Below are 25,870 nucleotides of genomic sequence, written 5' to 3' on the forward strand. Positions count from 1 at the left end.
CAATTATGAGAATGAACTAACTTAACTTTTAGCCAATACTGATTATAGCAACCCAAAAATTCTTCTAGGTCTTTGAGGGTTAATGTGCAAACTATTAGACTTTATTAAACCTGAATATTTTATTTAATACATACGTCTTCCAAACAAAACTACACAACTTTAGTTTAAATTATTTGTACACAGGCATTCTTAGATGTGGCTAATCCAAACAGTCAACTGCAAAGGACCATGGGACATGGTCAAAAGCAAGTGAATAGTTGGTGTGTCATTGTACCAAAAAATGCCATACCATCATAAACATTTTTTATAACAGTGACTCCAGATTTGGGTTTTCTGAAGGAAAATTTTGTACATATAATTTATAGGGAGCTTTTTATCCAGATACTGTGGAGTTTTACAACTGGAGGTCATGATGTGTGCCCATAAATGTTCCAACAGTAGAGTCATGAAGGTGAAATAGGTCAAATGTATTTTATTCTTTAAATATAAAAATCCCCTTAGCCAGAGTGTACAGTTTACAACTTTTAACAGGGTGTACAACAATGATGACCAAGTCTCCCTTTTTCCGGGTGAAAAGAGTAACCCTCCACAAAGGCCAAAAATATATTGTCAGTTTGGTTGTTCACAAGGGAAGTCCGATGCAATGATGCGTGGTGATCACCAATTGTATGCACACTACAAAACACAACTACAGCCTTTAAAAATTGTGTTATGGAATGAAAGAAAAGACGCAAGGACATACTGAACTAAAAGACCGATGAAAAGAAATCCCTTTGGCATAAACTGCACCTAACGGGACAGACAACTGAGTTGAACCTGAAAAGTCACCTATTCAATAAACAGCATATTGCTTTAACAGAGGACTTGCAATCTGTTCATTATTGGACTGAAAAAAGGGCTCAGCTAAACATTGATTATGATTACAAAGGATACACATTCCTGTCAATCAGCTATGGATACTTAGAACCCACATTAAAAAAATAAAATAAAAAACACATTTTATGTCCAGACCTTAAAATGATCAACAGCATCAATCTGTTGACTTTTATCAGTGTAATGCGGTTTAGATATTACAAGGGATGATGTTCTGCTGGTTGATCTTAGGAAAAAAGAAAAAAAAAAAGACCTAAAAAGTTTATTTCCCTGGCTTTCCTTGAGCTATTGTCAATGCAGGCCAAAAGGCTTAGGGGTGATGAAGTCAAAGTTTTAGCCTGGACCCCAATCATTATTTCTTCTATAGTCCAGGATCCAAGCTTGCAGTAAAACACAATCATCATGGCAACCAACCAGCAAAACCCGTAATCAATTTTGGGGTTCTCACACAAGCTAGACACACTTTATATTCTCTAGTAATTGATGCCAAGTGAAAGTTTTACTGTATAAATCTCCTAACTGTATGATTCCTCAAATTAAATGTCCTTCACATAAGTGAAAATCACCCACCAAAGATTTTCCACTGGTGCTAGTGGATATGCTGCATTTAACATTTGGTGCAGCACAAAGAACAAAAACAAAAAGAAAGAAATTCAAGGTAAGTTTTCTACATACAAACACCAAGTGCTAAAATAATCAGCTAAAAAGGATAAGTTTCAACAAGGTTACTGTGTATGTGTACAAATAAACAAGTGTGACAATGATACCAGTACAGTTTTAACTGTAGCCTTAATACAGTTGTCCATTACAAGAACATACCAAGGGCAGTCATGCCACATGAGATTTTCAGTTCACTATCGCTCAAAGACTGATATTTCAATGGCTCCTACAAAATGCATATTAAGTAGGTCTCAACTCGTCCTTTGAATCCTGCTTTGTGTGAATGTGGGTGATTAATTTTCATATTGTTCATATTTGGTTCAGTTCCCAAGTGCCAAAAACTTGTTTACCTTGTATACTGGTCTGCTTCAGGTCAGATCCACTGCTGACAAGTTCTTCCTCCTATCTAAGCACCAAAGGGTCGGTATTGTTCATTGAAAACGGAGAAAAAAAACAAACAAAAACCAAATCATGGTTCCGTCCATCTTATGTCAGTCAGTCAATGCGCTTTTTGTCCTCTTGCCCTGCTTCCCTCCACTGGAGGAGACAACGTTGCCGTTGCAGGCGCCTGCTGCTGCCAGAATCTGGTCCTGGTGCACCTCCTCAGTGTCTTGTAGTTCTTCTTGTATCTGTCTCAGGTGGACCATGGCACGGTCGATGGTGGCCGTGCTCACCAGGTTGAAGTCGTGCATGCTCACTAGATGCAGAAGAAAGTTGCGACAGAGGTTGCGGCGGACGATGTGAGCACCACAGTCCTCCACGAAAAGCATGATGGCCTGATTCATCTGGTTATCTGCTATGAAGCTGCAGGGAAACAGAAGACATATGCTTAATAAACACACAACAGGTCCTATATTTCCTCACTACATACTTTATTTTTGAGCAACTACTTGTTTTTAATGTGTTCTGTATCCACATGTCATCAGCCTCATAGCAAAATACACAAAACACACAAATCCACTATTTTTTCAATCTAAAACTTTAAAACTCATCGACCTTGTGGAGTTAAAAACTATTCAAATAATGTATAAAGCAAAGAATAACTTACTGCCTGGCAATATTCAAGAAATGTTTTGTGAAAGAAAGGGAGTCTATGATTTACAGGGAAAATTTAATTTAAAGATTCATTAAGTACGCACTACATTAAAAAGTTTCTGTAGTACCATCTGTGGAGTAAAATTATGGAACAAATTGTGTATGGAGATAAAACAAATATCAAACATAATTCAGTTTAAAAAAAGATATCAAAAAATGATTCTTGAGAGGTACAGTATTTAATAATGACAATGAGGGCTGTTTGTTTATGAATGATGTTGTATTGATAAATCTGCTGTAATTATTGAAGGAAATGGTTGAATTGTTGAGTCTGTATGACTGTACAGCCATGAACATTTTGTTGTAAATAATTCAGTTACTGCATTATGGATTGTTGTGGGTCAATGCTAAAATTAGGAAAATAGTATTGTTTGATTCTTGTATTAAGTTAATGATAAAGGTGTAAAAGCACTGAGGGGTAGGATTAAATAAGTTTATACTTCTTCCTACTCCTTTGCGACCATGCAAAATTCAGACTTGTATGTGCTTGAAGATAGATTCTGTCCATTTAAATGTTCTTTTGTTTTTGTCTTAATTTGCTTTGTTTTGTTTCTTTGCATGTTTGAAATAAATAAATGAATGAAATAAATGAAAATTGCCCAAGTCATATTTTTGGCCAAACTGTGATATCTGCATAACTTTACTTACCTAACACTGCTGCTTTATTTTATGCAGATGTCATAATTAGGCCAAAAATATGACTGAAACAATTATGCTATGAGGCTAATGATATTATACCACACAGCCTTTATGTTACTCTAGTGTAAGCTAAAACTGTCCTAAGTGTTACATCTGCTTTTGTTTTGTTACAGTCACACTCAACATACCCGTGCTTCATAACGTGCAGATTCCACAGCTTCATCACCTCTTTCTCTCCCTCATTGACATCTGTGAACTCATCCAGTTGCTGCAACAAAATAAAAACACATGCCATTTAGTAAAGCGCAAACACGTCATCCTTTTAGCTGATAAAAGAGGTGTTTGAGAATGTATACTGTAATAAATATGTAGTGGAATTTATTCCCATGGTCAACATTCGAGTGCTTGTGAACAGGCTGCAGTAATATGGTCATGATAGCAATGAATAAAAACAGGTTCAACATTTCTGTCAGCAGCAACAGTGAAATTACCACTGAAAAAAACAAAAAACAAGTTCCACAACAAGCAATGTTAGCAGGTACAGGAAATCAATACTTAAGTGATGAAATGTCTCGTTTGGGTGTTGGAGCATGTGTTCAGCGTTGGCAGTAGTTTTTGCTCTGAGCACCTTTAAGTTATTTACTAGCACACTGACCCATGGGGATCCACAGGTTCTAGATGTGGTACTTTTTATGCTGTTGTGTATTCGTGCATGCTGTACTGCATTTGTCCAGCACTAACCACCATAGCATTGTGGCCATAGCGATGTGATTTTAAGGCTATTGTATTACAAAATTACTAATATATCCCAAAATATTGGTTCTATCCAATTGACGTTTTCACTAGTCTGTTCCTTCACCAAAAATATATAAGTATGCCAAACTGCAGCAGTCAGCTCTTTCTGAATTTTATGTGAATACCTAGACACACACACGTAGATAGAGGCCACTTGGCTTTTATAATATAGATGGGGAAGAGACTGGCACACAAGCTCTGTTGCCATGGCAATCATACCAAAAATTCAGTATTCTAGGGTTGTTTTCTTTCCAGTTAAGATTATCTCTGTGCTCCTCTGGACTGCTCAATAACAGGCAACCGTTTTTACACCCGTGAGACATTTTAAAGTCTAATATCTCTGCCCAAGTCAAGTTTGTTAAATCGTCCTTAGTTTCATTCAAGCACCCCGTTTTTAGGAGATCAAAAGTATTGTTCACAACACAGATAGCATGTTGAATATTTATGTGCCTTTTTAAAAACATTGAGAGCGTTGATTTCATGCCACAGTGTCAAACATAAATGTTGTGTTCTTCCTTCAAAGCTTTTGATCAAGTTGGATATGAATGAGAAACAACCTCTTTAGTTCTTTAAACAAGCTCCCAAAATGGCCCGGGATGTCTCAACTCAACAGGCATAAAACGACATTGACTAATGGCTTCTCACCGTGGCAGTTTTCTCTCTGAGCCATTCTGGATCTCTTTCATCCTCACTGTCCACATCCATCTCCTGAGGCCGGAGGGGCATGCAACTGTCACTGTGGAAGTAGAGGCGGTTGTGTCCACTGACATAGGTCCTCTGTTGCTCCAGCTCTCCATCCTCAGACTCCAGGAACTCTGACAAGCTTGGTTTGGTCCTCTTAGGCCTAGGACCACAAATAACAGAATAAATATCAGAACTAGAAAAGCACTCGGAGAGCGCAGACCTCTGCCAAGGCAGATCAGTGGCCCCCTCCCCAATCACCACCAATATTTAATCATTTGTTCCTTGTGCCAGTATCAACATTTCCTGAAATTTTCATCCAAATCCGTCCATAACCTTTTGAGTTATCTTGCACATGGACAGACAGACAAACCAATGCCGGCAAAAACATCACCTCCTTGGTTGAGGTAATAAGCTTAAAAGTTCTACCCAATACAAAATAATAATGAGGCTTGTGCTGTCGGGGACCAACAGCAAGGGTATATCCCCAAAATCCCCCCAATCCTCTGCTATATATAAATCTATCCATGATAATTGTTAGACAATGGATATAAACTCAGTTTGAGCTACATCGACCTGATAGTGGCAGAATAATGGTCAGAGAACCAATTTTCCCCCACAAAACTCCACCTAGTGAATGAAAACAACATCATATAAACTCTCAAAGATAGCGAGAAAATGGTCATTTGTAAGACGATCAATATGAACCAAATCTTGTCTCAATTAGCCTATTATTGCTTGATTTATGTCCCAAAAAATTTGGTTTTCAACAAAAGTGCCCCCATTTGGATGACTTATAAAACTCAGACAAACTGAAATCGATAAGGTTCTTCCACTAGGGGTCCCCTATGTTGATTAACAAGAGAAGAAATCTAACCAAATCTGTCCTAGTAATCGCATTCACACAAAGGATATCTGACTGCAGCAGATCTGGCGGTGGCAGCGCTCAGGGTAAAATCATTATTTCCCAGAAACTCGATTTCGGGGATACAATTACCGTACCTGGTTAAAGATGTCAGTAATAGAATAATGTTTTCCCCCCTTAATATTCAACTCTTAAAGCAAACTTCCCAGTAGAATATATCCAAATCAGGCCTTGAGTTTTAATGCTTATGTCAGGGTGCTTGCTCTTTATTCACATGAAAATTCCAGACTTTTTCAAAACTGCTACCCCCCCCCCCCCTTCTTGATTTTATGTACTTTTATACTTCAGTGCCTACTGTTTTTTGGTCGAGACTGTATCCATTGTGTGTAGTAGTAAAAATTCATTTTGATAAGTGTATGAAGGAATGAATGCATAATTCGCAGTAAATGTTTTACTAACCGATATGTTTTCAAAACACAAAAATCACAAAAGTGACTGGTTAGTGAAATCATCAAGTTTTTTTTATATGATTTCCTATTTTATAAGATTACGCACCTTTGAGCCTACTCTAAAATTATGCTATGAGAGAAACTTTTTTCCATACTTTATTAAGACTTTCACTCAAAATTCCAGACTTTTCAAGGTCTGGAAAACAGCCTTTCAAAATTCCATGCTTTTTAACACTTTCAAGACTTACACAAGCACCCTGTTATAGTGACCACACAGTTATAAAAAACATGCTCACAAATAGAGCTGTTACTTTATGGCCAAGTTATTCAGTTTTGAAAATGCTACTTCTGTTAAATGTTAATACATTACAAATTTGCATTAGTGAATTCCAATGTGTGGCAAGTACTAAATTTTTTTCGATACCAACTTTTTAAACAAAGTCTCCACGTTTACCTGCAAACCAGTATGTGAGTTACTGCAGTCCTCTTGACGGGACCATTTCGGCTAAAAGCAAAGCCGGGCTGACTGTGGATGTCCTGAGGGTTGCCAACATACGAACCATCATAGCACTCATTGATAGACACGTCTATCCTTGCTCCTTTGGGGTGAGGCTACACATTAGAAAAACAGAAATTAGACATTTCATCAGGACAGGAGCATGTGTGTTTATGGGAAACCTGACACCATCTGTCAAGGTTAGACGCTTATTTGCCCTTGAGGCACTGGGCATTGCTAGAACACGAGGTGCACTAGAAGCTTACAACTAGAATGACCAGAACTCAAACACCTACTGTATTCATACGACTAAAAAGTACTGGCAGTGTAGTACTGTATTGCTTCAGAATATATGCAGGTAGGGCTGGGCAATCATAATCATCTTAGTCATATGATCTATTTTTCGGAGAACAAAAAGGTCATGCGTTAAAAAAATGACAGCAGTATCAAAGCTTTTCTACCCAGCCAATGTTCATTTTAATAGTACTGGTGTAATTACTGTACTTCATGAAGAACTAGATTAGTGTCCATTTATAATGATTCTTTATCATCTGTCTGCACTAGGTCTAGTTCAGTGAGTCCTCTTCAACTTACTAGAGACAGACAGTCGAGACATTTTAGAAATGATCAGCATCAGCAAAACGTGGCTATAACAGTGGCTGACGGCTAACATTAGGCCTCAAGTGAAAGTACTGACTTGGAAAAGAAGTATTAGCACATCTAAAATGATTGGCTCTTATTTTATACTTTGACTATATTCAGACAGCAGGTGTTAATGCACAATTTGGATTTTTTGGTGAAATCTGATTTTTTCTGTGCTCGTTCATGTCACACATTAAATGCGACTTCTATCAGTTTTGAGTATGAACTGAATGCGACCCTGAAGTGACACTCATGCGCATAAGAGGTTTTGACGTAATACGTGACCATGCAGGCACAAACTGTGTTTATGGAAGACATATGTCTTTCCCACCGCTTCTCCTCCTGGGACACAGAATTGTGATGTTTGTCGCATTTCAATCATGTAAAGGTTGGATAAATGCGATCTGACCGTTCAGACTGAAGTCGGATTGCAAAATATACAGGACCACATATGGGGTGGGAAAAAAAAAGGCATAAAAATAAATAAATAAAATCAGATTAGTGCTGTTCAAACGTCAAACTGTCTTTAACAGATTGGATACAGGTCACATATGAGCAAAAAAAACCAGATTTGGGCCACATTTGCCTGCAGTCTGAACGTAGCCTTAGTTTGGTATCCTGGCTGAGATTTACTCAAATTCTTTGACCTGTTTAAAAGATTGATTTAGGCTGATTAAATGGCTCAACTTTTTTGTTCCAAACAAAGTTATTGCACCGGCCTTTAAAAATCCAGTCAACCTCTAGCATAACACATTAAATAGATCATGTAACACATTCTTGATCTTCAACTGATGAAATAAGCACAAATGAGCAAGAATTACAGTAAGTCTGTGATCTGTGGTCTGACTTCTGAACTCCAGCATGCACCAAATTGAAGCAGTGGTGCGTTAAACATTAGAGTGTCAATACATTTTTGGTTCGTTATGAAATTCCAGTGGGACCAAAAGTCTAGGCAAATAACGGTAAACAGTGCTGACAGCCAACACAAATGTATGTGCAATTAGGAAAATGGGGACTAATGTTTACTTCATCAATGAAATGTTCAGGTTTCTTCTAACTACTGTCAAAACACTGCAATAACACAGGCCAAAAATGATCACAAGCTAGACCACAATTTAAGACGTGAGAACAGTTGTGATTCAGATCATGGATCGTGACTGTACTTCAAAAGACCATCACAGGATCTTTAGGCCTGATCATCAGCCATATCATCATTGAACCTCTATCATCATCCAAATATTACAAACGCCAAAGACTTTTTCAGCTGTTAATCACATCTTATGACTCCTTATGGCTTTGTATGGTCATCCCTGCAATGTTCATTCTGTCTAAGTTGAACTGGTGGCAAAACTTAATAAAACAATGAGGAAAGTCAAGTTAAATCTGGTCTTTTGCACTTTTAACTCAACATGTTGAATTAAAGTATCAACATAGAGCATGGTTTCTAACATCAAATAATACATATTTGACACTGACCTACTTCCCAGAAATGACCTGCACTAGCAGCACTGTTCCGGGTTGCTCAAAAGTTACCATATTCACTGGTGGTTTTATCAAACTGTAATAGATGCAAATCTTAAAAACACATCTACTTAATCATGGCCATTGAACTGGATAAAATACCCTCATTCCCTTACCACGTAGTTGAAGATAAAGCGGGAGTGGGAGAGTTTGAGGTGTTTCAGCAGACTGTAGAGCTTGCTACAGTTCAGGGTACACCAGGGACAGTGAAGATCATCTCTTGCTTCTGTCTGCTGCCTTGTGTTATTGTTGTACAGGAACTGAGCAGAGAAATAATTAAATTAGTTACTGCAAAGTATAAGACAAGGTTACTTAGCAGATGCAAAATTTTAACCAGGAAAATACTTCAGCATGTAACAAATAAGACCAGAGATAGTGCCTCTCAGCCACCTCATGACAGGATTCATGTCAGTCGGTGTCAGTCGACAGGCCCAGATACACTCCTTAGTATTTGTTCATATATGTTGTACCTGATAAAATATACGTAGCTTCTGCCGCGGCTCACACGGGACCTGCTCTTTCCTCGTCTGAATGTCTGTGCTGACTGACTCTTTCACTGCTGACGGGAACAGATGGAGAAGTTATTTCCTGGAGACTCACCAAATCATCAACTCCAAGGACTTTATCCTTTCAGCATGGATTTGACAAAAAACATGATCATTTTCTGACAATAATGGTCTTATTTTTCCAAAACGTGAAGCTTTAAAACAAAACCAGACAAATTCAGTGTTTCCAACAACCAACTGCACTACTAGCAATCTATCAATCAAAGGAAAGGCTTTCTGGTGTCTAAATATGTGGACTATGTTACTAAAGTGTTCATATACAGCACCATTAAGGATATTGGTACAATACTTCAGCAATAATCAGTAAAAAAGGCACAAGAGAAAATCAGAGAGGTACCATCTTTTCATCTATATTTCAGCATCACTATCATTATCAAACAAAACCAACAAAAAAAAAAAAGGAAAAGAAAAGAAAAATCTCATAGCATTCTGCCATTTCAATAGACATCTGGTGAAGTCAAAACTTTAAAATTAGGTACTTGCAGAATAATTTCATTCCACCCTTTCAGGTTTTACTATATTTTAGAAAGTTGCTAAGAAGACTACATGAAAATTAATACATAAGTTAAAGCCCAATTCAAACCTGATACCAACATGTGAAGCTGCAGTGCTTTTATACATTAATTTGATTCTAATACCAGAGTGAGAGAATTTGAAAATCCCATACAATTAACAATTCAGCTTTATTTAGGTGAAATAGAGAGGGAAAAACAAAACAAAAAAAAAAAAAAAAAAAAAAAAAAAAAAAAAAAAAATCACATTATAAATGTAAAATAAACGCTATAAATATCCCTCCTATCGTTACTAAGCAGTAAAGTGGATCCCAGTGCGCTTTCCGTTGCCTGCTCTTATATATGTCAGAAAAAAGTCCTTACTCATGAGGGCAGCTCGGTGGTTGCTGGTCCTGGTCTCCATAGGAGTGGAGCTGTCCGAGTTACGGGTAGCGAGGGGTTTGGCCACGGGGGCAGTGGACTTCCCACTGGCATCCCCAGTCCAACGCAGTGTGAACTGCAATGTGGGTCCCTGAGAAAATGTCTCAAATGGTGGCAGTCTCTGTGGGAGAATCATGCAGAATTTTGGTCAGGGGCACATAGTGTCAGGTTTTTTTCCTCACTTACTTATTTGGATAGACTACAAATCTACTTGACTAAAATAAGCTTTTTTTACTATTCCTATGAAACTGTTTTGTTTATAGAAAGTTTCCTTTTCATAACTAAGACCAAGTCAAACTTTGACATGCCTTTGAAAAACAACTCCATGTATAATGTCTTGCTCTCAGACTGGTTGCAAACTGTGTGATAGTTTGCTCTGATGCCACCAAGCCAAAATTGGTTTTCTCCACCACAATAATTGAAATACACACTTGCACTTCAGTTCATGAGTATCCCTACCACCATCATTTTCCTTTCAAGTGTCCAGCTGGTAACGCACATGTGCTACTCTTGACTGAGATGACAAAGAAGTGAGACTGCTTAAGAGATATTCAAGTAATAAGTTTTTGAGGTAAATAAGACCCTACACTCCTCCTAGACAGTTTGAATCTCCCTTACCTTTCCGTCAAGAATAGTTTCCCATGTAGCACGCTTCTTGCTCACAGGACTGTCCTCCATTCCTTGCATTGACACCTCATACTCTCCATCCAGCAGCTGCAATCTTCTACACAGAAGAAATTCAAGTGAATAAATGATGGGTGTATGAATAGATAAGCAAATTTTACAACTTAAAAAAAACAAAACAAAAAAAACCCATACCTGTTCTTATCAAAGACAGTCATTTGTGCAACATATGTCTCTGTGGTCTCTCCTTCCTCCCTATGAGATGAGCTTCTCTTCTTTCTACTCGGAGTATCTGTTACATCTACAGACAAAACATTAAAAAAAAAAAAAAAAAAAAAAAACAACTATAGTGAGTAATCTGCCTATCCATCTCCTAATATTTAAAAACATATGTTCATTAGTGAGTGCATTAACCACAAAGTAGCTTCACAATATCCTTCGTTGAAGATTCCTAAACTATTTTTTGGAGGACCAGTAATACAGTTTACATGACCATTTATAACCTGTAAGTGCACAAACAAAAGTGTACTTTAGTGTATGAAGTCTAGCACCATGCTCCCTAAAGAAGGAAATGTTCTAAATAATCAGCTTCACAACATCAATTTACAGATACTTTTAGCATCCACTATTTTTGTTGTCAAAATGGCAGTTTTTGCCAAACTGTGGTTTGCCCACAACTTTGGATCATTCTCATGAACTTGAGATTTTACATTTTTGTGGCTACTATCTTGACTATTACAAAACATTAATCTTAATAAACACAGCCGAGCAGAAAACACAGGGATGGTAAGTTCACTTCTAGGATTTCCCTACCGATATTCTCATTGGCTTCCCCGTTGACTAGACCGTTGGTATTCCTCCTCCCTGTGCGCGACACCCTGAACAGGAGCGAATAGGACTTCACCATGTGACTGTTGCTCGGCTCAAACTCATTGCTGGAGACCAGTAAGGAGGGGAAGGAGCCGGACTTGGTTTGGTTAGTGTCAGGGTTCAAAGGCACCTGCTTTTTACCTGTAGGCACTTGCTTAATTGGACAGCTGACATCCTGAAAGAAACCACAAAGTATAATTAAAGAGCACAAACACAGAGCAGCAAACATTACATTTTTGCTGCAGAAGTGTACTGGATCAAAAACTGCTACTGTACCTTGCGTTTTTTATGGCAGACTTTGACAAGTAGCACCTCTAATGATACGGAATTTTGTTCATTTTCTGAATTCGGAGATGGCTTTTCTGCAAAGTAAATAAATAACTGAATCACTATATAATAATAATAATAATAATAATAATGAGTTTTCTAAACCAAACTAAACATGTATAGCAACAAGAGTAGATGGCCAAGGTTGCACTCACCGTCCTTATGGAAGAACCCAGTGAATGTTAGTTGTAGATGTGAAGACAAGCTGCAGAACAAAAATAAAATGCCAATGAGACATCTGGGTCAAATGCTAATGCGACTCATTTATTACTCAATAGATAACTAAAAGTCACAATGTGTCTAAATAAGGTTTCTTTGGCATCTGAATCCTTCAAAACTATCCAATAAAAACAATAAATAGCGCCCATTAACTTTTATCTTCCAAAAATAATAGAACAATACAATCAGTCTTTAGTGTGTTACCTTGGAGATTCCTGCTCTCCTTTCATCTTCTCCACAGTCTGCAACATGTCATCCACTTTAAATGATTTCCTGGACAAAGGCAGAATTAAAATTAAGTCACACTAAACATAAATTTAAGTAAAATAGAGAGAGAAAACAGAATACAGCAGGGATTCTGTTTAAGTCATGGTAGAAATGGCTCAAGAAACAATGTACATATTTATTACCTTCTATTGTTTGCTCGGGCGTTTCTGTGAGACATGAAGGTGAGCGTCCTGTGCAAGAATATGGGCTGAATGGAGAAAAACAATGAGTTAAACAAGTGAAATTGGCTAATCACTGAGTTCAGTTAAAGAGAGTGTGTCAGTTGTTTCACTTACTGCAATCAAGTTCCTTGTGCGGAGAAATCTGTAGATTTGAGTAGGCTCTGAAAATGAAAGATAAAATGATCACTCTAGAAAACCTTGATACTGTCATGCATCAATGTATTGTTTTTCCTTGATGTGACAGCAGGAGCATGTGGAACTGTTTATTACTTTTCATCTTATCAGGTCATTTTCATCATAGCTAAAAAAAAGTAAAGGGTGTCATCTTTAAATCACACTTACAATTATCAGATATTCCATATTCATGTAAGTCATTAAGTTATTTTGCTCTTTTGAGTTTTGATAAATGTGCATGTTTAGGATGTTTATATATCCTAAACATGTTTTATGGGACAGTCCTCTCCCAACAATTTTCCACACAGAACTCAATATGCCTTGAATGAGTTAACTTGTAGATTTAACCATACAGCACAAAACAAGCCAAATGAAAGCCAGCACTTCCCAAAACACAAGATGTTAACAGGTGTTAACAGCATTCTGAGAAGTGAGATAACATGAAATGAAAATGTGACTATGTTTTTTTAAATGGCATTTTGAAATTGATTTGATTTTGTTCTGCAAAAATATCTGCAACTCCTTTTGAAGTCTACATGTTTTTTTCTGGATAGGCCTGTCAACCATTACAAAATATTCAAACATCATATAAGAGGGAAAACTTATTTAGATTACTAAAACCACACTGAGAGCACGGTAAAAGTCTTTTCGTGCAATGAGAATAAAACTCTCTATTATGAAAAAAACGAGTAGTGAAATCTCACTTTCAAAGGCCTGCAGGAACAGCTCATGGTCGGCCTGAATCTGCTCCATCTTCGGCTTCTTCACAGAGTTCATCATCGCCGATGAGGCAGGGTACACGGCGCCGTTAGCTTTGCAACTCACCCCGCTCATAATATGACCTGAGTTCTGAGGGTGAGACGACAGCAAATGTTCACACTTCTATTACTACAAAATAAATACAAATTCCTACGTTAGCTTAGCTGGAATAGTCAATGCTTGCGTTAGCAGACGAGCTCGCTAACTCAGCTAGCTAAAAGCACAATGCTAACTTGTTGGCTAGCCTTGTTTTTTCGGTGTACTCTTTTCGTCAAACTAGTGATAAAGAGAAACATCGAATAGGCATGTGGTTGATAGTTAACACAAATAAAGCCAACCCACCCTGGCTGATGGCATTAATTTGTTAGCCTCACTGCCTCCAGCACAAGCCTGGCAGACTCAACAGCAGAAACCCATGAAGATGAAGAGGAGGCGACGAGACGCTGGCTAATTAGCTAGCAATGCTAGCATGGTTGACTACAAAACAAACCTCCACACGCCCGGGGCTTTCCGCATTCAACCGGCACAAATATTGATTGGTATCGGAGATAATGTGACTATTTGGCCCAAATGTTTGATAATCTGTCTGTAATTTATTGTCGGGCTGGTCTCCTTCAATTTGTACTGAACAACAGAGCATTAGTCAGTTGTCAGCCAATAGGAGACGGCTTGGGAGAATACAGTGCTCTGATTGGCTGCTAACCTCCGGAGATGACATACAACCCGCTCTCGCTTTCTGCGATTTTGCGGGAAATCGAGATTATCAGCATTCATATCAAGGCGGACCTGCAGTTGAATTTTTTCCACCACTGCGGCGTCAATATTTCCATTACAACATACGATATGTGAAGTGCTCCTTCTCTTATTGAGCGTACCTTGTCTGGGATCGTCATTTAATGGCTTGGATGATTTTACATTGTGTATTTCTGACATATGGCCTTGTGCGCGTTATTTTTTCTTTTATTATTGAGCCCGCACAATATGATAATGACTTCTGAGAATTTCAAAGAAAAAAATTAAGATCATATAAATACAGAAATTACAGAACGTAATATAATAACATTTTTCTGCAATAAATGAAATTCCACGCGCATAGTCCCATTTTAAAAGAGGTACTACATTATTAAATACTAAAAATAAATTACTTATTAAATTATTAATTATATCAAATTATTAAGGAATGCAACATTTAATTTTACTTAGATTGACTCTTCTAAAGTCCAGGTGGTAGCAAATGAAAGTAGCCTTAATGCAATTTTCCAGACTATTATAGATATTAAAAAAAAAAAAACCAAAACATCAGAGTTTAATCTTAATTACCACACATAGTTGGAACCATACCAAATCTAGATCAGATTATGTAAAAGGACTATATTTTCCATGACTTTTCTGCTCTGTTACTGGGCTTTTAAGATCTAAATAATTCTGGCAAAAAGAAAAGCAAAACTTCGATTTGTAAGTACACTAAAATATTTATCACACTTTTTTATGAAGCAAGAAAAATGTGTGAATTACATACTTTATTCTACAAATGACGAGACTCAATTGTAGATACAGGTAAACAGATATTAAACAGTTGCTTCAAAATAACTGGATAATAAAAAACGAGGCACCATTATTTGTCTTAAACTTGTTTCTAGACGGACCCATTTGGAAGCGGAACCGGAAAAGCGGCGAATCACAACTTCCACACATGTGTGGGGCAGAAACTCAGACTAACAAGTTGTGTTCTTTGTAAAACCGCGCAGATTTAACACTGCAATACCTTAAAATCAACACAAAATACACAAAATAACTTGACGCCGCAGTGGAACAAACAAGATGGCGGAGATCGTCCAACAGCGGATTGAGGACAGAATCCCTGAGCTGGAGCAGCTGGAGAGAGTGGGACTGTTCACCAAAAAAGAAGTCAAGTAAGGCAACTAACAGTCACCGCAGTTCATTAACAACACGGGTCATAACTGAATTTAATTGAAAAACGCAACAGTATTTACACTAGAATCTGAAACCTGATCTGCTGTTAGCTATTGCTAGGTTCTAGTCCCCGTCCATAGTCCATTGAAATATATACGACCACGATTGAGACATAGCACAGTCGTCCGGTTTACTTGTAATATTTAACCTTAGCTCTATAAGTTAAATATGTGTGGTGAGTTTGATATTGTATTCCAGAGTTGAAAGCCCTTTACACAGCGGCAGCAGAGGAATATCTACCCTGTGGATGTTACAATCTACATTCAACCACCCTCCTACATCTGTCACTCTCTGTTATTGCCTGGTCTTTGGATACAGGCTAATATACCATATGGATAGAGACTCTGGGGCACAAGTATTGACACATTGTACACGACCTGTTAGAATAAAATTAAAATTTGTGAATTTCTGAAAAATGTATAATTTAGGATAGTAACAGTGCAATGGGACAGGCTTTTTGTCCTCAGTGTTCAGAGTCTGAATGTGTAGGTGTCTGATTGCCCATAATATTAGACTGTGTCACAGTTTCAGATCTTAGACCAGGGGTCAGCAACTCTGGTCCTCGAGAGCCACTATCCTGCGTGTTTTGGATGTTTCCCTCTTCTAGCACATCTGACGGTCGTTATCAGGTTTCTGCAGAGCTTGATGATCGGCTTATCATTTGAATCAGATGTGTTGGAAGAGGGATACATCTAAAACATGCAGGATAGTGGCTCTCGAGGACCAGGGTTGCTGACCCCTGCCTTAGACCATGTCTAACAATGTATCCAATGGAAAGAAAAATTAAGAAATCTGTTTGATTTTAACAGTGCTGTTGACACCTGTGATAATTGTGCTTCCATGGGTTCTAGATATATACACTAGCCAAAATATTGTAGTGTCATGCAATTTGTGGTCTATATCTCCTAGGATTGCACTTCCAAAACATTGCTTCTACATAATCTGTAACAATACACAACACTTAAGCCTAATGCTTAGACACAAATCTTGCTAGATCTTCAATTTTAATTCACAGAAGAGCACATTATACTTGTTGTAATGTTAATGTCTTATTAATATCAATATTTTCACTATTTTAGATCCATAATTAAGAGAGCAACAGCTCTGGAATACAAGCTCCACAGGCTGATCGTGAACAAAGAGGACTTCATAGCGTACATTCAGGTAGAGAGCAACAAAGATTGAAGATGTTCATTCTGTTTTTTAAACAAATACAGAAAGCACTGACAATAGATTCTTGTTTACTTGCAGTATGAAATCAACATCTTAGAGCTGATCAAGAAGAGAAGAGCAGTAAGTGTGTGCTGAAAATAGTACACTGACACCTTGTTTCACATCATATTTGTTTTGAATAGTATTAACTGAACATATTAACATATGCAGAATGAGACATCATTTAACTGTTCATGTTGTCATTTCAGCACATAAGGTACAAGTTCAAAAGAGAAGAAATTGAATTTCCCATCATCCAGAGAATTAATAGTATCTTCAAAAGGGCAACAAATAAGTGGAAGGTAAAGTAAATAAAGTATTTATTTATTATTTATTGCTTTGTTGAATGTTGAAGTCTTGTTGAACAAAGACACTTGTTATTTCTCAATAGCAGACCATTGCTCGGGACATTTCTGATCACGGACACTGGAGGTCATTTTGAAATCAATAAAATCATTCTATCAAATTAGTTGACAAGCAGCTATTTACTTATTAGTGAAATCATATGCCATCAGTAATGGGGATATGCATAGTCTCTTATTTGTATATTATATACATATTCAACTGTAGTGGTCTGAAAAAAGTTAAATGCATTTACATACATTTTGAGCTGTGACTATAAAACGGTCACATATAGTAGTTCCCCTTTCCAATACCTCATCATTAAAAACATTGAAGCACAGTTGAAATGGAATACATCATTAACGTGTGTTGTTTTCCACCAGGATGATGTGCAGCTATGGCTTTCACATGTTGCTTTCTGTAAGAAATGGGTATGTAAAGATCTTCATTTTCATTCAGTTGAACTGAAATATTCTGATTTCCTCTCATGATAATAATGATGTTTCATTCCACTTCTTAGGGCACTAAAGGGCAGATCAGCAAAGTGTTCTCAACCATGCTTGCCATCCACCCTGACAAACCAGGTATAAATTATGTATTTAGCACCATCAACTTTAACTTGAAATGTGAGCTCAAGTCCAGTGCCTTGACAGTATCTTCTATGAACATCCAGAATGGTTTCCTGTTTCCTCTGCCTTTTAGCCCTCTGGATAATGGCTGCCAAAAGTGAGCTGGAAGACAGAGATTCCTCCGAAAGCGCCAGACACCTGTTTCTGAGGGCTCTGCGCTTCCATCCAAACAACAAGAAGGTCTACCAGGAGGTAAAAGAAGATACACCTAACACTTGGCTCTCCCAGAATATTGCAACTTAATACAAACTTCAGATGCCAAATACTCTCTCTACATTCCTGCTTTTTTCTTGACCATGCAATAGTACTTCCGTATGGAGCTGCTGCATTGTGAGAAGCTGAGGAAGCAGAAGCAAGAGCTGGAGAGGGCTGCGATGGACCTGGTGAGTGTAGGACGAATTGAAAGAGAGAGAGTGTTTAATTTTGCTTGTGGTGCTTGAACACCTGTGTTTTCACATCTTGCAGGGTGAATATGAGTTCTCACCAGAGATCCTGAGTGGTAAACTGGTCGAGGTTGTTTACAGAGACGCTACAGGGAAGATCAAAGGTAGGTCTTTAAAAACTGTTTCTAGGATTTTGAAAAGAGGCATACAATCAATTGTAATTCTAAAATGGTAATACAGTATATACGGAAAGTATTCACAGCGCACACTGTAATTGCTGCCAAAGGTGCATCAATGAAGTATTGAGCAAACACTGTGAATATTTATGTACATATTATTTAGTTTTTTATTTTTAATAATTTTACGAAAGTTTCAGACGTTTTCCACTCTGTCATTATGAAGTATTGTGTGCAGAAAGTGTGTCGAGGTTAAAAAACTAATAATAATAATAATAATAATTTGTTTTGGAATAAGGCTGTAACAAAAAGTGTAGTGCTGTGAATACTTTTCAGATGCTCTGTAGTTACAGCTAATTATCACCACTGATTTCCTGAAGTCCCAGTTCAATCCATTTTTTTTAATGTTATCATTCCTTATTGATATTTTAGTTTCAACACCAGTTTTGTTCTATGTAAGAGATTCTCAATAGAAATGGTGCTGGTAATTGTACAAGTAAGCCTCTGACCTCATGCAAATGTTTACATTAAGATTGCAAAGCAGTTATCTTGATGTTCTTTTCTATGTTAATAAGTGCTTTCTTCATGAAGATAAAAAAAAATCAATGTGACATTTCACCAGATCAAATACCAGATCATTCACATGGAGAATGATTCAATCACAGTTGTTTTTGAAACCCAGCCCAAGCAGATTTTTTTCAATTGTTTTCATGATTTTATTTCCATATGACGAATAAAGAAGCTGATTTATCCTCTGATATTGATTTTTAACAGGGATTAATACCAGTATTGTAAAAATGTAAGTGTTGGTCCTCAGCATGGTGTTGTTGATCTTTCCTTCCAACAGAAGCGGCGTTTGTCATCTCACTCTTGAATATCGCAGCTATCTTTGACTTCACTAAACAACTCCAGGATTCCATCCTGCAAGAGTAAGTTTCGACTTTGTGACATTAATAAGCTTCTTTTTGACATTTTTTACCCCCTCATATTTTTAAAGTGAAACTGTTAAAAAGAAGTGTTACTTTGTCTCTCTGTTCGCAGTTTACAGACTAACTACACAGAGGACAGTGTGACTTGGGATTTCATGGCCAAGAGGGAGCTGGATGCGCCAGGGGCAGGGGAGGAGCTGCAGTCTGCTAAAGGCCGAGCCTCGGACATCAACCGAAGAGAAGAACGCTGCTGCCAGGTCTATGAAGAGGGAGTCAAGAGTCTCAACACTGGTAAGAGCTGATTCACCCACAGGACATGCACAGTCATTTACATTATAATAGAACATAACGTACCCGCACTTGAAAACCCTCGGCCTTCAGTCTATGGTAAAGTTTTTGCACATACGGACGACGAACTGATGACAATACCCTGTGGCGAGGGCCGAGGGTAAAAATGATGAGTGTCTGTGTAATAACTGAGGTGAATGCAGGTGTAGAACTTTAAATGTTGCTTTTAAGAATAGGGTTTTAATAACACACTGCTGTTATACTCTTGGTAGCCTTATTGTCAGTATAACAACAAAGCATTGTGTGTTTATCACTCTAGAGTCAATGTGGACTTGCTATGTAGCCTTCTGCTTGGAAAGGCAGAAAAGAAAAACCAACGTCCAAGAGCTGAAGGAACAGGTCAGTACAAACTCACTTCTGCTGGAAATTAAAGTGACTGTGTTGAGTTAGTGCATAACCTGATGTGTTTGTGTGTCACAGCGGCAGGAGAGGCTGTTGGGAGTGCTGCACCGTGCCCACGATGGCTCACTGTTGAAGGAGGATTATTACAAGAACTGGGTAAGATAATGGATAATGATGAATTATGTCATTTGTGTAACACAGCCCTTTGGGGTTTTGTTTAAGTTTGTTTTCCCATTTTTGGAATGGTTATTAGTCAACTTGTTCACTGTGACAGTATTCTTCAGATGCACTGTACAGCCCTGAAAAAAGTGCCTTTGCTATTTATAGTTATTTGTTGTTAATCTAATTCATACTATTTGCATTTCTCATAATAATTTTTAAACAAAACAAGGCTAATGTTTTAAATTGGGATGAGCACCGGTAATACCTGATTTGTAATAAAGTGTATTTTCATGTCTTGCGTGCACTCTGCCAGTCTTTCACGTGGCTGTTTGTGCTTTATTTGGCTCCTGGTGCAAAAATGCAAGCATAGTCTGGTGGTTCATGTCCATCCATCTTCCTCTTGATCACATTACTGAGATTTTCACTGAAAGTCAGGGCTTCAAATTTGGACTGGGGTCTTGAATTTTTTGAGGAGAGCAAATAACTGAATGTGATATTTTGCACAACAGATTTCAGTTTCAGATTCATATGTCGACTGTTAAAGCAGCTTCGTACACACAGTATAAAATAACTATAAGCAAGTAGCATGAATACTATGTACAATATATAATGTAACATCGTCTTAATGTACAAGTGTAGGTTGAATACTAGGGCATTAGTGACTTCAGATTTTTTCAGATCAACTTATTTGTCAAAGTCGAAATTGAGTTGACTAGTCGTATGATTACATCATCACACTGACAGCGGAGGAACACAGACACACAGCTGTTCAACAATGAGTAACTTATACTAACGTTCACTTGTAACATTAACAATGTACAGTAAAAAGCAGAGTAAAAAACTTGCAAGACACAAGCATCAACAGTCCTAAGACATTTTAACCAAACAAAACACAGGCTATTACTTTGAATTTTCTTTTAAATTTAAGTGAACAACATAAAATGGGAAAAGGTCAAGACAGTGGCAGCAAGACGCACAGTATTTTAGAGAAAAGAGCGCATTGTCTTCATGAAATAAGTGAACAGAATAATTCAAACACACTGGGTGTCCAAATTAATATTCAATGTTGGTCGTGCTTACATGGTTCACAGAACATTACTTAGACCAGAGTTTTTCTAGATCACAGTCAGTTTAATAATCCTACTGAGGTGTCTTCTTTCTTCTGTCTTGGTCTTGCACTAGTGATGCACGGGTTGGGTTTTTTTTTTTTTTTCCCCCAATCCGCTTTTGTGGAATTATTTGACCCGCCCTGCAAATAAAGTGACATTTTATGGACCCGCATCAACCTGACCCGGGTCCACTGATCTACGCATCACTACCTTGCACTCCATGTTTTTATCAGGGTAGAGACTGCGATCTGGTAGGATCGGCGATTCTACCAGTTGAGACTCCGATAGTAGTCTCTACCAGTAGAAACTCCGATCAGAGTCTACTGGTAGAAACTCCGATCCTGCCACTAGAAACTCCGATCGGGTTAGGGTTAGGGTTAGGGTCAGAGACTCTGATCGGAGTTTCTACTGGTAGAGACTACGATCGGAGTCTCTACTGGTAGAATCGCCGATCCTACCAGATCGCAGTCTCTACCCTGACATTTTCATGTAGAAAGATGAGAGTATCGACATGCGCTGAATGAAGGCTTGCGTGTTGTTGGGTGATGGGAGGGAGAGAGAGAATAACACACGACTAGTCGACTCCTCCAAAGTAACATCGACTTGTGCCACAAACATCGACAGGTTGACAAACCGGCTTTTCTGTTAATGCCCTATTGAATACTAAACCAAACTAAAAAGTGCAAAATGGGTAATTAACAGAATGTGAAAATAATTAATAAACTGTAGATGTGCATAGACAAGACACTAGCGTGTTCTAGATGTGGTAGTTTTTATGCCGTTTTGTATTCATGCATGCTGTACCACATTTGTCCAGCAGTCACTGCCAAAGCGTTCTGGACATAGCAACGTGATTGTAAGGCTATTGTATTCCAAAATTACTAATGTCTCCCAAAATATTGGTCTTATCAACTTGCCGTTTTCACTACTGTCTTCCTTGACCAAAAATACTTAAGTATGTCCAACTGCAGCAGTCAGCTCTTTCCAGATTTTGTGTGATGCCCAAGACACACACATGCACACAGAGGTCACTTGGCTTTTATAATATAGATGTGGGTTATAAAGTGCAATAACCCATATGCTAACATAAATAGGTTAAAGAAAGTACAGAACATAGTTGCACAAAACTCCCTCACAGATGTTGTTCTTCTTACCAGCTGCAGATCCTTCTTTCATCTGGAGATGCTGAGGGAGCGGCCAGTGTTGCCATGGCAGCCACGCAACGGTATAGCCAATCAGTGTCAGTGTGGAGCCTGAGTCTGCAGACACTAATTCAACTGGGGAGCGCAGACGTGGGCAAGCTATTCCAGGACGCACTCACACATGTTGATCCCAAGGTACACACATACACACACATACACACTTTGGGTCCTGATCACATGGAATCTGGCCATTGTTTCAGCTTACACTGAGCACACACTGCACTTGTTTTCCTGTTATTGTACCAGCGTAAGGGTCGTCCTTGGGGAGTGGAGACACAGAAGAATACAGGCACACACACACTCTTACACACACACTCACACTCTCATATATACATCAGCCAGCAGCAATGCTTTATAAGTGGGCCATCTCCTTGGCCCAATTAGTCTCTATTCCATCATCCTCCGCCCCCTTTTTCATGTGAGGAAGGCTGGTACAAATATAAATTAAGCCTACAGGCACTTAAACAGCCTTCAGCTATAAATGTAATATGCAAACATTAAGTTTAATGGTAATATTACTTACTTGAACCTTACTTGATTAATAGTAGCTTAATTCAGCGTAAGAAGTAAGTGGATAGGATTAGTGCTAAACCTTATGCTCTTAACAGGTTTACAGGCTTTAAATGGATGGTACAGAAACCCTAAGCAATCCCTGCAACACCTCACATATTTAGCAGTAGTTGTAATGTTTTTTCCTCTGTCATCCCTTAATGTAACATTCAAGCGTTTCTCATCACAAATATAACTTTCCGAAAACAACTCGTACTGAATAATGAACACTTTTTTGTATTTCTCTCATTTTTGCAATACAGAACTGCCACTCTGTGCCTCTCATTCTCACAATATAATGCCTCATGTCTGTCAATATGCATGCCTCGTCTCAGCCACAGAGCTTTGTAAGGGTGAACAGAATAGTTAGTTATTGCTGTGGTGGGGGTTTCACAAGACTGTGGCCCTGGGAAGTAGCTGTGTTAGGAGGATTACTTCATGCCGCTCATTATGCCAGCCTTACTCTCGAGAGAAACAAGACTCTTAAAGCGTTGGGTAATAGATTAAACCTCAAGGGAACTGTGTCTGATACATTCAACAATATGCTGGACATGGTTTCAAAAAGCCGCAGTGCATTAAATAATCATCCCAACCGAAATACTACTCATTTTAAAACACAGCGGTTCATTTTAAAACTCTAAGCTCGGCCTGCTCACAAATGCTAGCTGTGAGACAAAGTGGTGACAACGCTATCTCTAAGTGCTACAGGCACTGAGGAGACTCCCTGCACTAGTTAGGAGTCAGTTACTCTGCTGGCCTGACACCGCTGGAGCAACCATCCAATATGTTGCGAATCTGCTGGTTGTTGTAACACAGTTGTTGGTTATTCAGCTAAACCCCCTCTGGTTCTGATTGACAGGAGAGTTTGCCTTTATGGCAGCTGCAGGTCCAGTGGAGCGTGGCCAACCAGAGTCCTGAAGAGACAGAAGCAGTCTTCAAGGTAGTCCACATACATCCACCAGACGCCTCAAAACCACCACAGTTTCCTCGTTATTTTTTGAACATGTCATATAACTTATAAGGGGCCTAACGGACAAGACGAACGTGAAAAATAATGACACCGAAACATGAAAGAGTATCATGGTTCTGTGCACATACCCACACCGAGACCAGAAAAGGCTGCCGCTGTTCTCGTCTCTCACAGACAACATTAATATCATTAACATTAACAGCTCCATGTCAGCGCTGTGTTTTGCCCCCTTAAATGAGAAAGCTTCGCAGACAGTTTGTTTACTTGTGTGTGCCCAGAGAGGTCTGCTGTCTGCAGTGCCGGCTGTTGCCATGGAGATGAAAGCAGCCTACCTTGATTGGTCGCACACCACTGGGGGCTACAAAAAAGCTAGAAAGACCTTTACAAGGTAAAAACAAATAATTTTATCTTCTCAAGTAGATGTTAATTTAAATGATAAATAACACATAAAAATACAGGCTTTAATTGTTCCCAGAGCACCATGAGCAGTAAATTTAAAAGGAACTGTTAAGATGAAAAGTCAGCCTTGTGATTACACTAAAGGTTGGAACTTTTTTCTTTTTCTGTAGTTTACAGGAAATTCGCCCCTTGCCCAAGTCTTTCTTCATCCGAATGATTGAAATTGAGAAGCAACAAGTAAGTGAACAAATTACAGTTATGCACACATAACAGCAATGGGCTGAACATGTTTACACCTGATTTATATTGTAAACTTGCTTTTTTCTTGATTCATTGATGATTCAGTGACGCATTAAGCCTCCTTCAGAGGGCTGCACGATGGACTTGGATGTTATTTTAGACAGTACGGTGGTTAGATAATACTTTTCTCTCTTTCAGGAGACTCCAAAGATGAACAATCTAAGAGACTACTACGAGAGAGCCCTGCAGGAGTTCGGCTCCTCAGATGATGGTGAGAGGAGTTCAAGTGCCTTGAAGGAACAAGATTCAGACAGAGAACTAGTGTTGGCTTAAAACATTGACTTCCAGTGTCATTTTGTCACGTATATGGGGCTGAAATTGAGGTTGCTCTTTAACAGAGTAGCTCCACAAACAAAGAAATCATATGATGTTAATTCTTAACCACAGCCAAACAGATGAGTAGTTATTTGACCAGATTTTGCTCAGATTTAATGAGTCATACCGAAATTAATTCAATGCCTGATCCCTCGTGAGTTTAGAAATTTGGAGTGTTCCTAAACAAAGAATCCTTTTTGAAAAGTAATACTCAGTTGTAGCATCTTAGTGCTAACACCTTTTTCTGTTGCTGTTTTTGTGAAGACCTGTGGCTGGCGTACATCCAGGAGGAGCTGGGACCACTGGGCCAGCCTCAGAACTGTAGCAAGATCCACTGGAGGGCCATGAAGTTTCTAGAAGGGGAGAGTGTGGAAAGATTCACCTCCAAATACACTCTACATCAGACCGGCCACATATAAGTAGATCTGTCGGGTTCAAATGGTCAAAGCCTGTACGTTCACATAACTGTTGACTGTCTACCACAACCAGCTCAGTTTGGACACAGGGTTTCTCTCGTTTTGTTCTCTGGGGCCGAAATGAAATGTTTGACTGCTGTTTGTCATGAACAGGCCTGTCCTTTCCTCAGCAGTTCGTTCCAACGGTGTTTGGAAGAAATGTTCCACAATGTCACGGTTTCATTGATGAAGCTGCAGGATTTGATTCACAGCTGCTACATATTTTCACATTTTTCTATACAATAGTTTTTATGCTAATGTTTGAGTAAGTACAGTATTCAAGAAGTTAAAATTAATAAAACATTTATTTGGCAGTTTGACGTCACAAATTTGATGCTGTTATGATGATATTAAAACAGTCTTTCTTTCTTGATGCTCTCTGTTACTGTGGTCCCTCTGAAACAAGTGTACACAGGACTCATACACTAACATTTACTT

The 25,870-nt window shown here is 38.4% G+C and overlaps 2 protein-coding genes across 4 annotated transcripts; one reads left to right on the forward strand and one right to left on the reverse strand.

Annotated features, from left to right (window-relative positions):
- Positions 1–452: 452 nt before the first annotated feature.
- On the reverse strand, positions 453–14,297 carry suz12b (SUZ12 polycomb repressive complex 2 subunit b). 3 transcript variants are annotated; one of them, XM_030137672.1, is made up of 17 exons: positions 13,979–14,297; positions 13,582–13,726; positions 12,818–12,864; positions 12,665–12,729; positions 12,459–12,527; positions 12,191–12,240; positions 11,985–12,070; positions 11,652–11,883; positions 11,034–11,139; positions 10,833–10,935; positions 10,158–10,335; positions 9,187–9,275; positions 8,833–8,976; positions 6,512–6,669; positions 4,708–4,906; positions 3,456–3,535; positions 453–2,337 (listed from the first exon to the last, which is right to left on the reverse strand). In XM_030137672.1, the coding sequence occupies exons 1-17, from the start codon at positions 13,991–13,993 to the stop codon at positions 2,025–2,027; spliced, it is 2,079 nt and encodes a 692-aa protein (XP_029993532.1). In that variant the 5' UTR covers positions 13,994–14,297; the 3' UTR covers positions 453–2,024. The 3 variants fall into 3 exon arrangements, with proteins under 3 accessions (XP_029993532.1, XP_029993524.1, XP_029993516.1); XM_030137664.1 differs by having other exon boundaries at positions 9,187–9,272; positions 10,833–10,938; XM_030137656.1 differs by having other exon boundaries at positions 10,833–10,938.
- Positions 14,298–15,276: 979 nt separating this feature from the next.
- Positions 15,277–25,805, forward strand: utp6 (UTP6 small subunit processome component). The gene is made up of 19 exons (XM_030137681.1): positions 15,277–15,549; positions 16,690–16,774; positions 16,862–16,903; positions 17,032–17,124; positions 17,548–17,595; positions 17,685–17,748; positions 17,867–17,985; positions 18,099–18,176; positions 18,259–18,340; positions 19,200–19,281; positions 19,394–19,572; positions 19,889–19,968; positions 20,050–20,127; positions 22,400–22,579; positions 23,853–23,933; positions 24,242–24,351; positions 24,533–24,599; positions 24,801–24,873; positions 25,242–25,805. Exons 1-19 carry the CDS (start codon positions 15,458–15,460, stop codon positions 25,394–25,396), a joined length of 1,788 nt encoding a protein of 595 aa, XP_029993541.1. The 5' UTR covers positions 15,277–15,457; the 3' UTR covers positions 25,397–25,805.
- Positions 25,806–25,870: the final 65 nt, after the last annotated feature.

The sequence above is a fragment of the Sphaeramia orbicularis genome, chromosome 1, assembly GCF_902148855.1.
Source record: "Sphaeramia orbicularis chromosome 1, fSphaOr1.1, whole genome shotgun sequence".
NCBI lineage: Eukaryota > Metazoa > Chordata > Actinopteri > Kurtiformes > Apogonidae > Sphaeramia > Sphaeramia orbicularis.

Coding starts and splice junctions, on each gene's coding strand:
- suz12b (XM_030137656.1), bottom strand. Junction 12,865..13,581: donor GTTCCTGCAGGCCTTTGAAA/GTGAGATTTCAC, acceptor TTTCATTTTCAG/AGCCTACTCAAATCTACAGA. Junction 6,670..8,832: donor GCTTTATCTTCAACTACGTG/GTAAGGGAATGA, acceptor TCTAATGTGTAG/CCTCACCCCAAAGGAGCAAG.
- utp6 (XM_030137681.1), top strand. CDS start 15,458: ATGGCGGAGATCGTCCAACAGCGGATTGAGGACAGAATCCCTGAGCTG. Junction 18,177..18,258: donor AGAGGGCTGCGATGGACCTG/GTGAGTGTAGGA, acceptor CACATCTTGCAG/GGTGAATATGAGTTCTCACC. Junction 20,128..22,399: donor AGGATTATTACAAGAACTGG/GTAAGATAATGG, acceptor TCTTCTTACCAG/CTGCAGATCCTTCTTTCATC.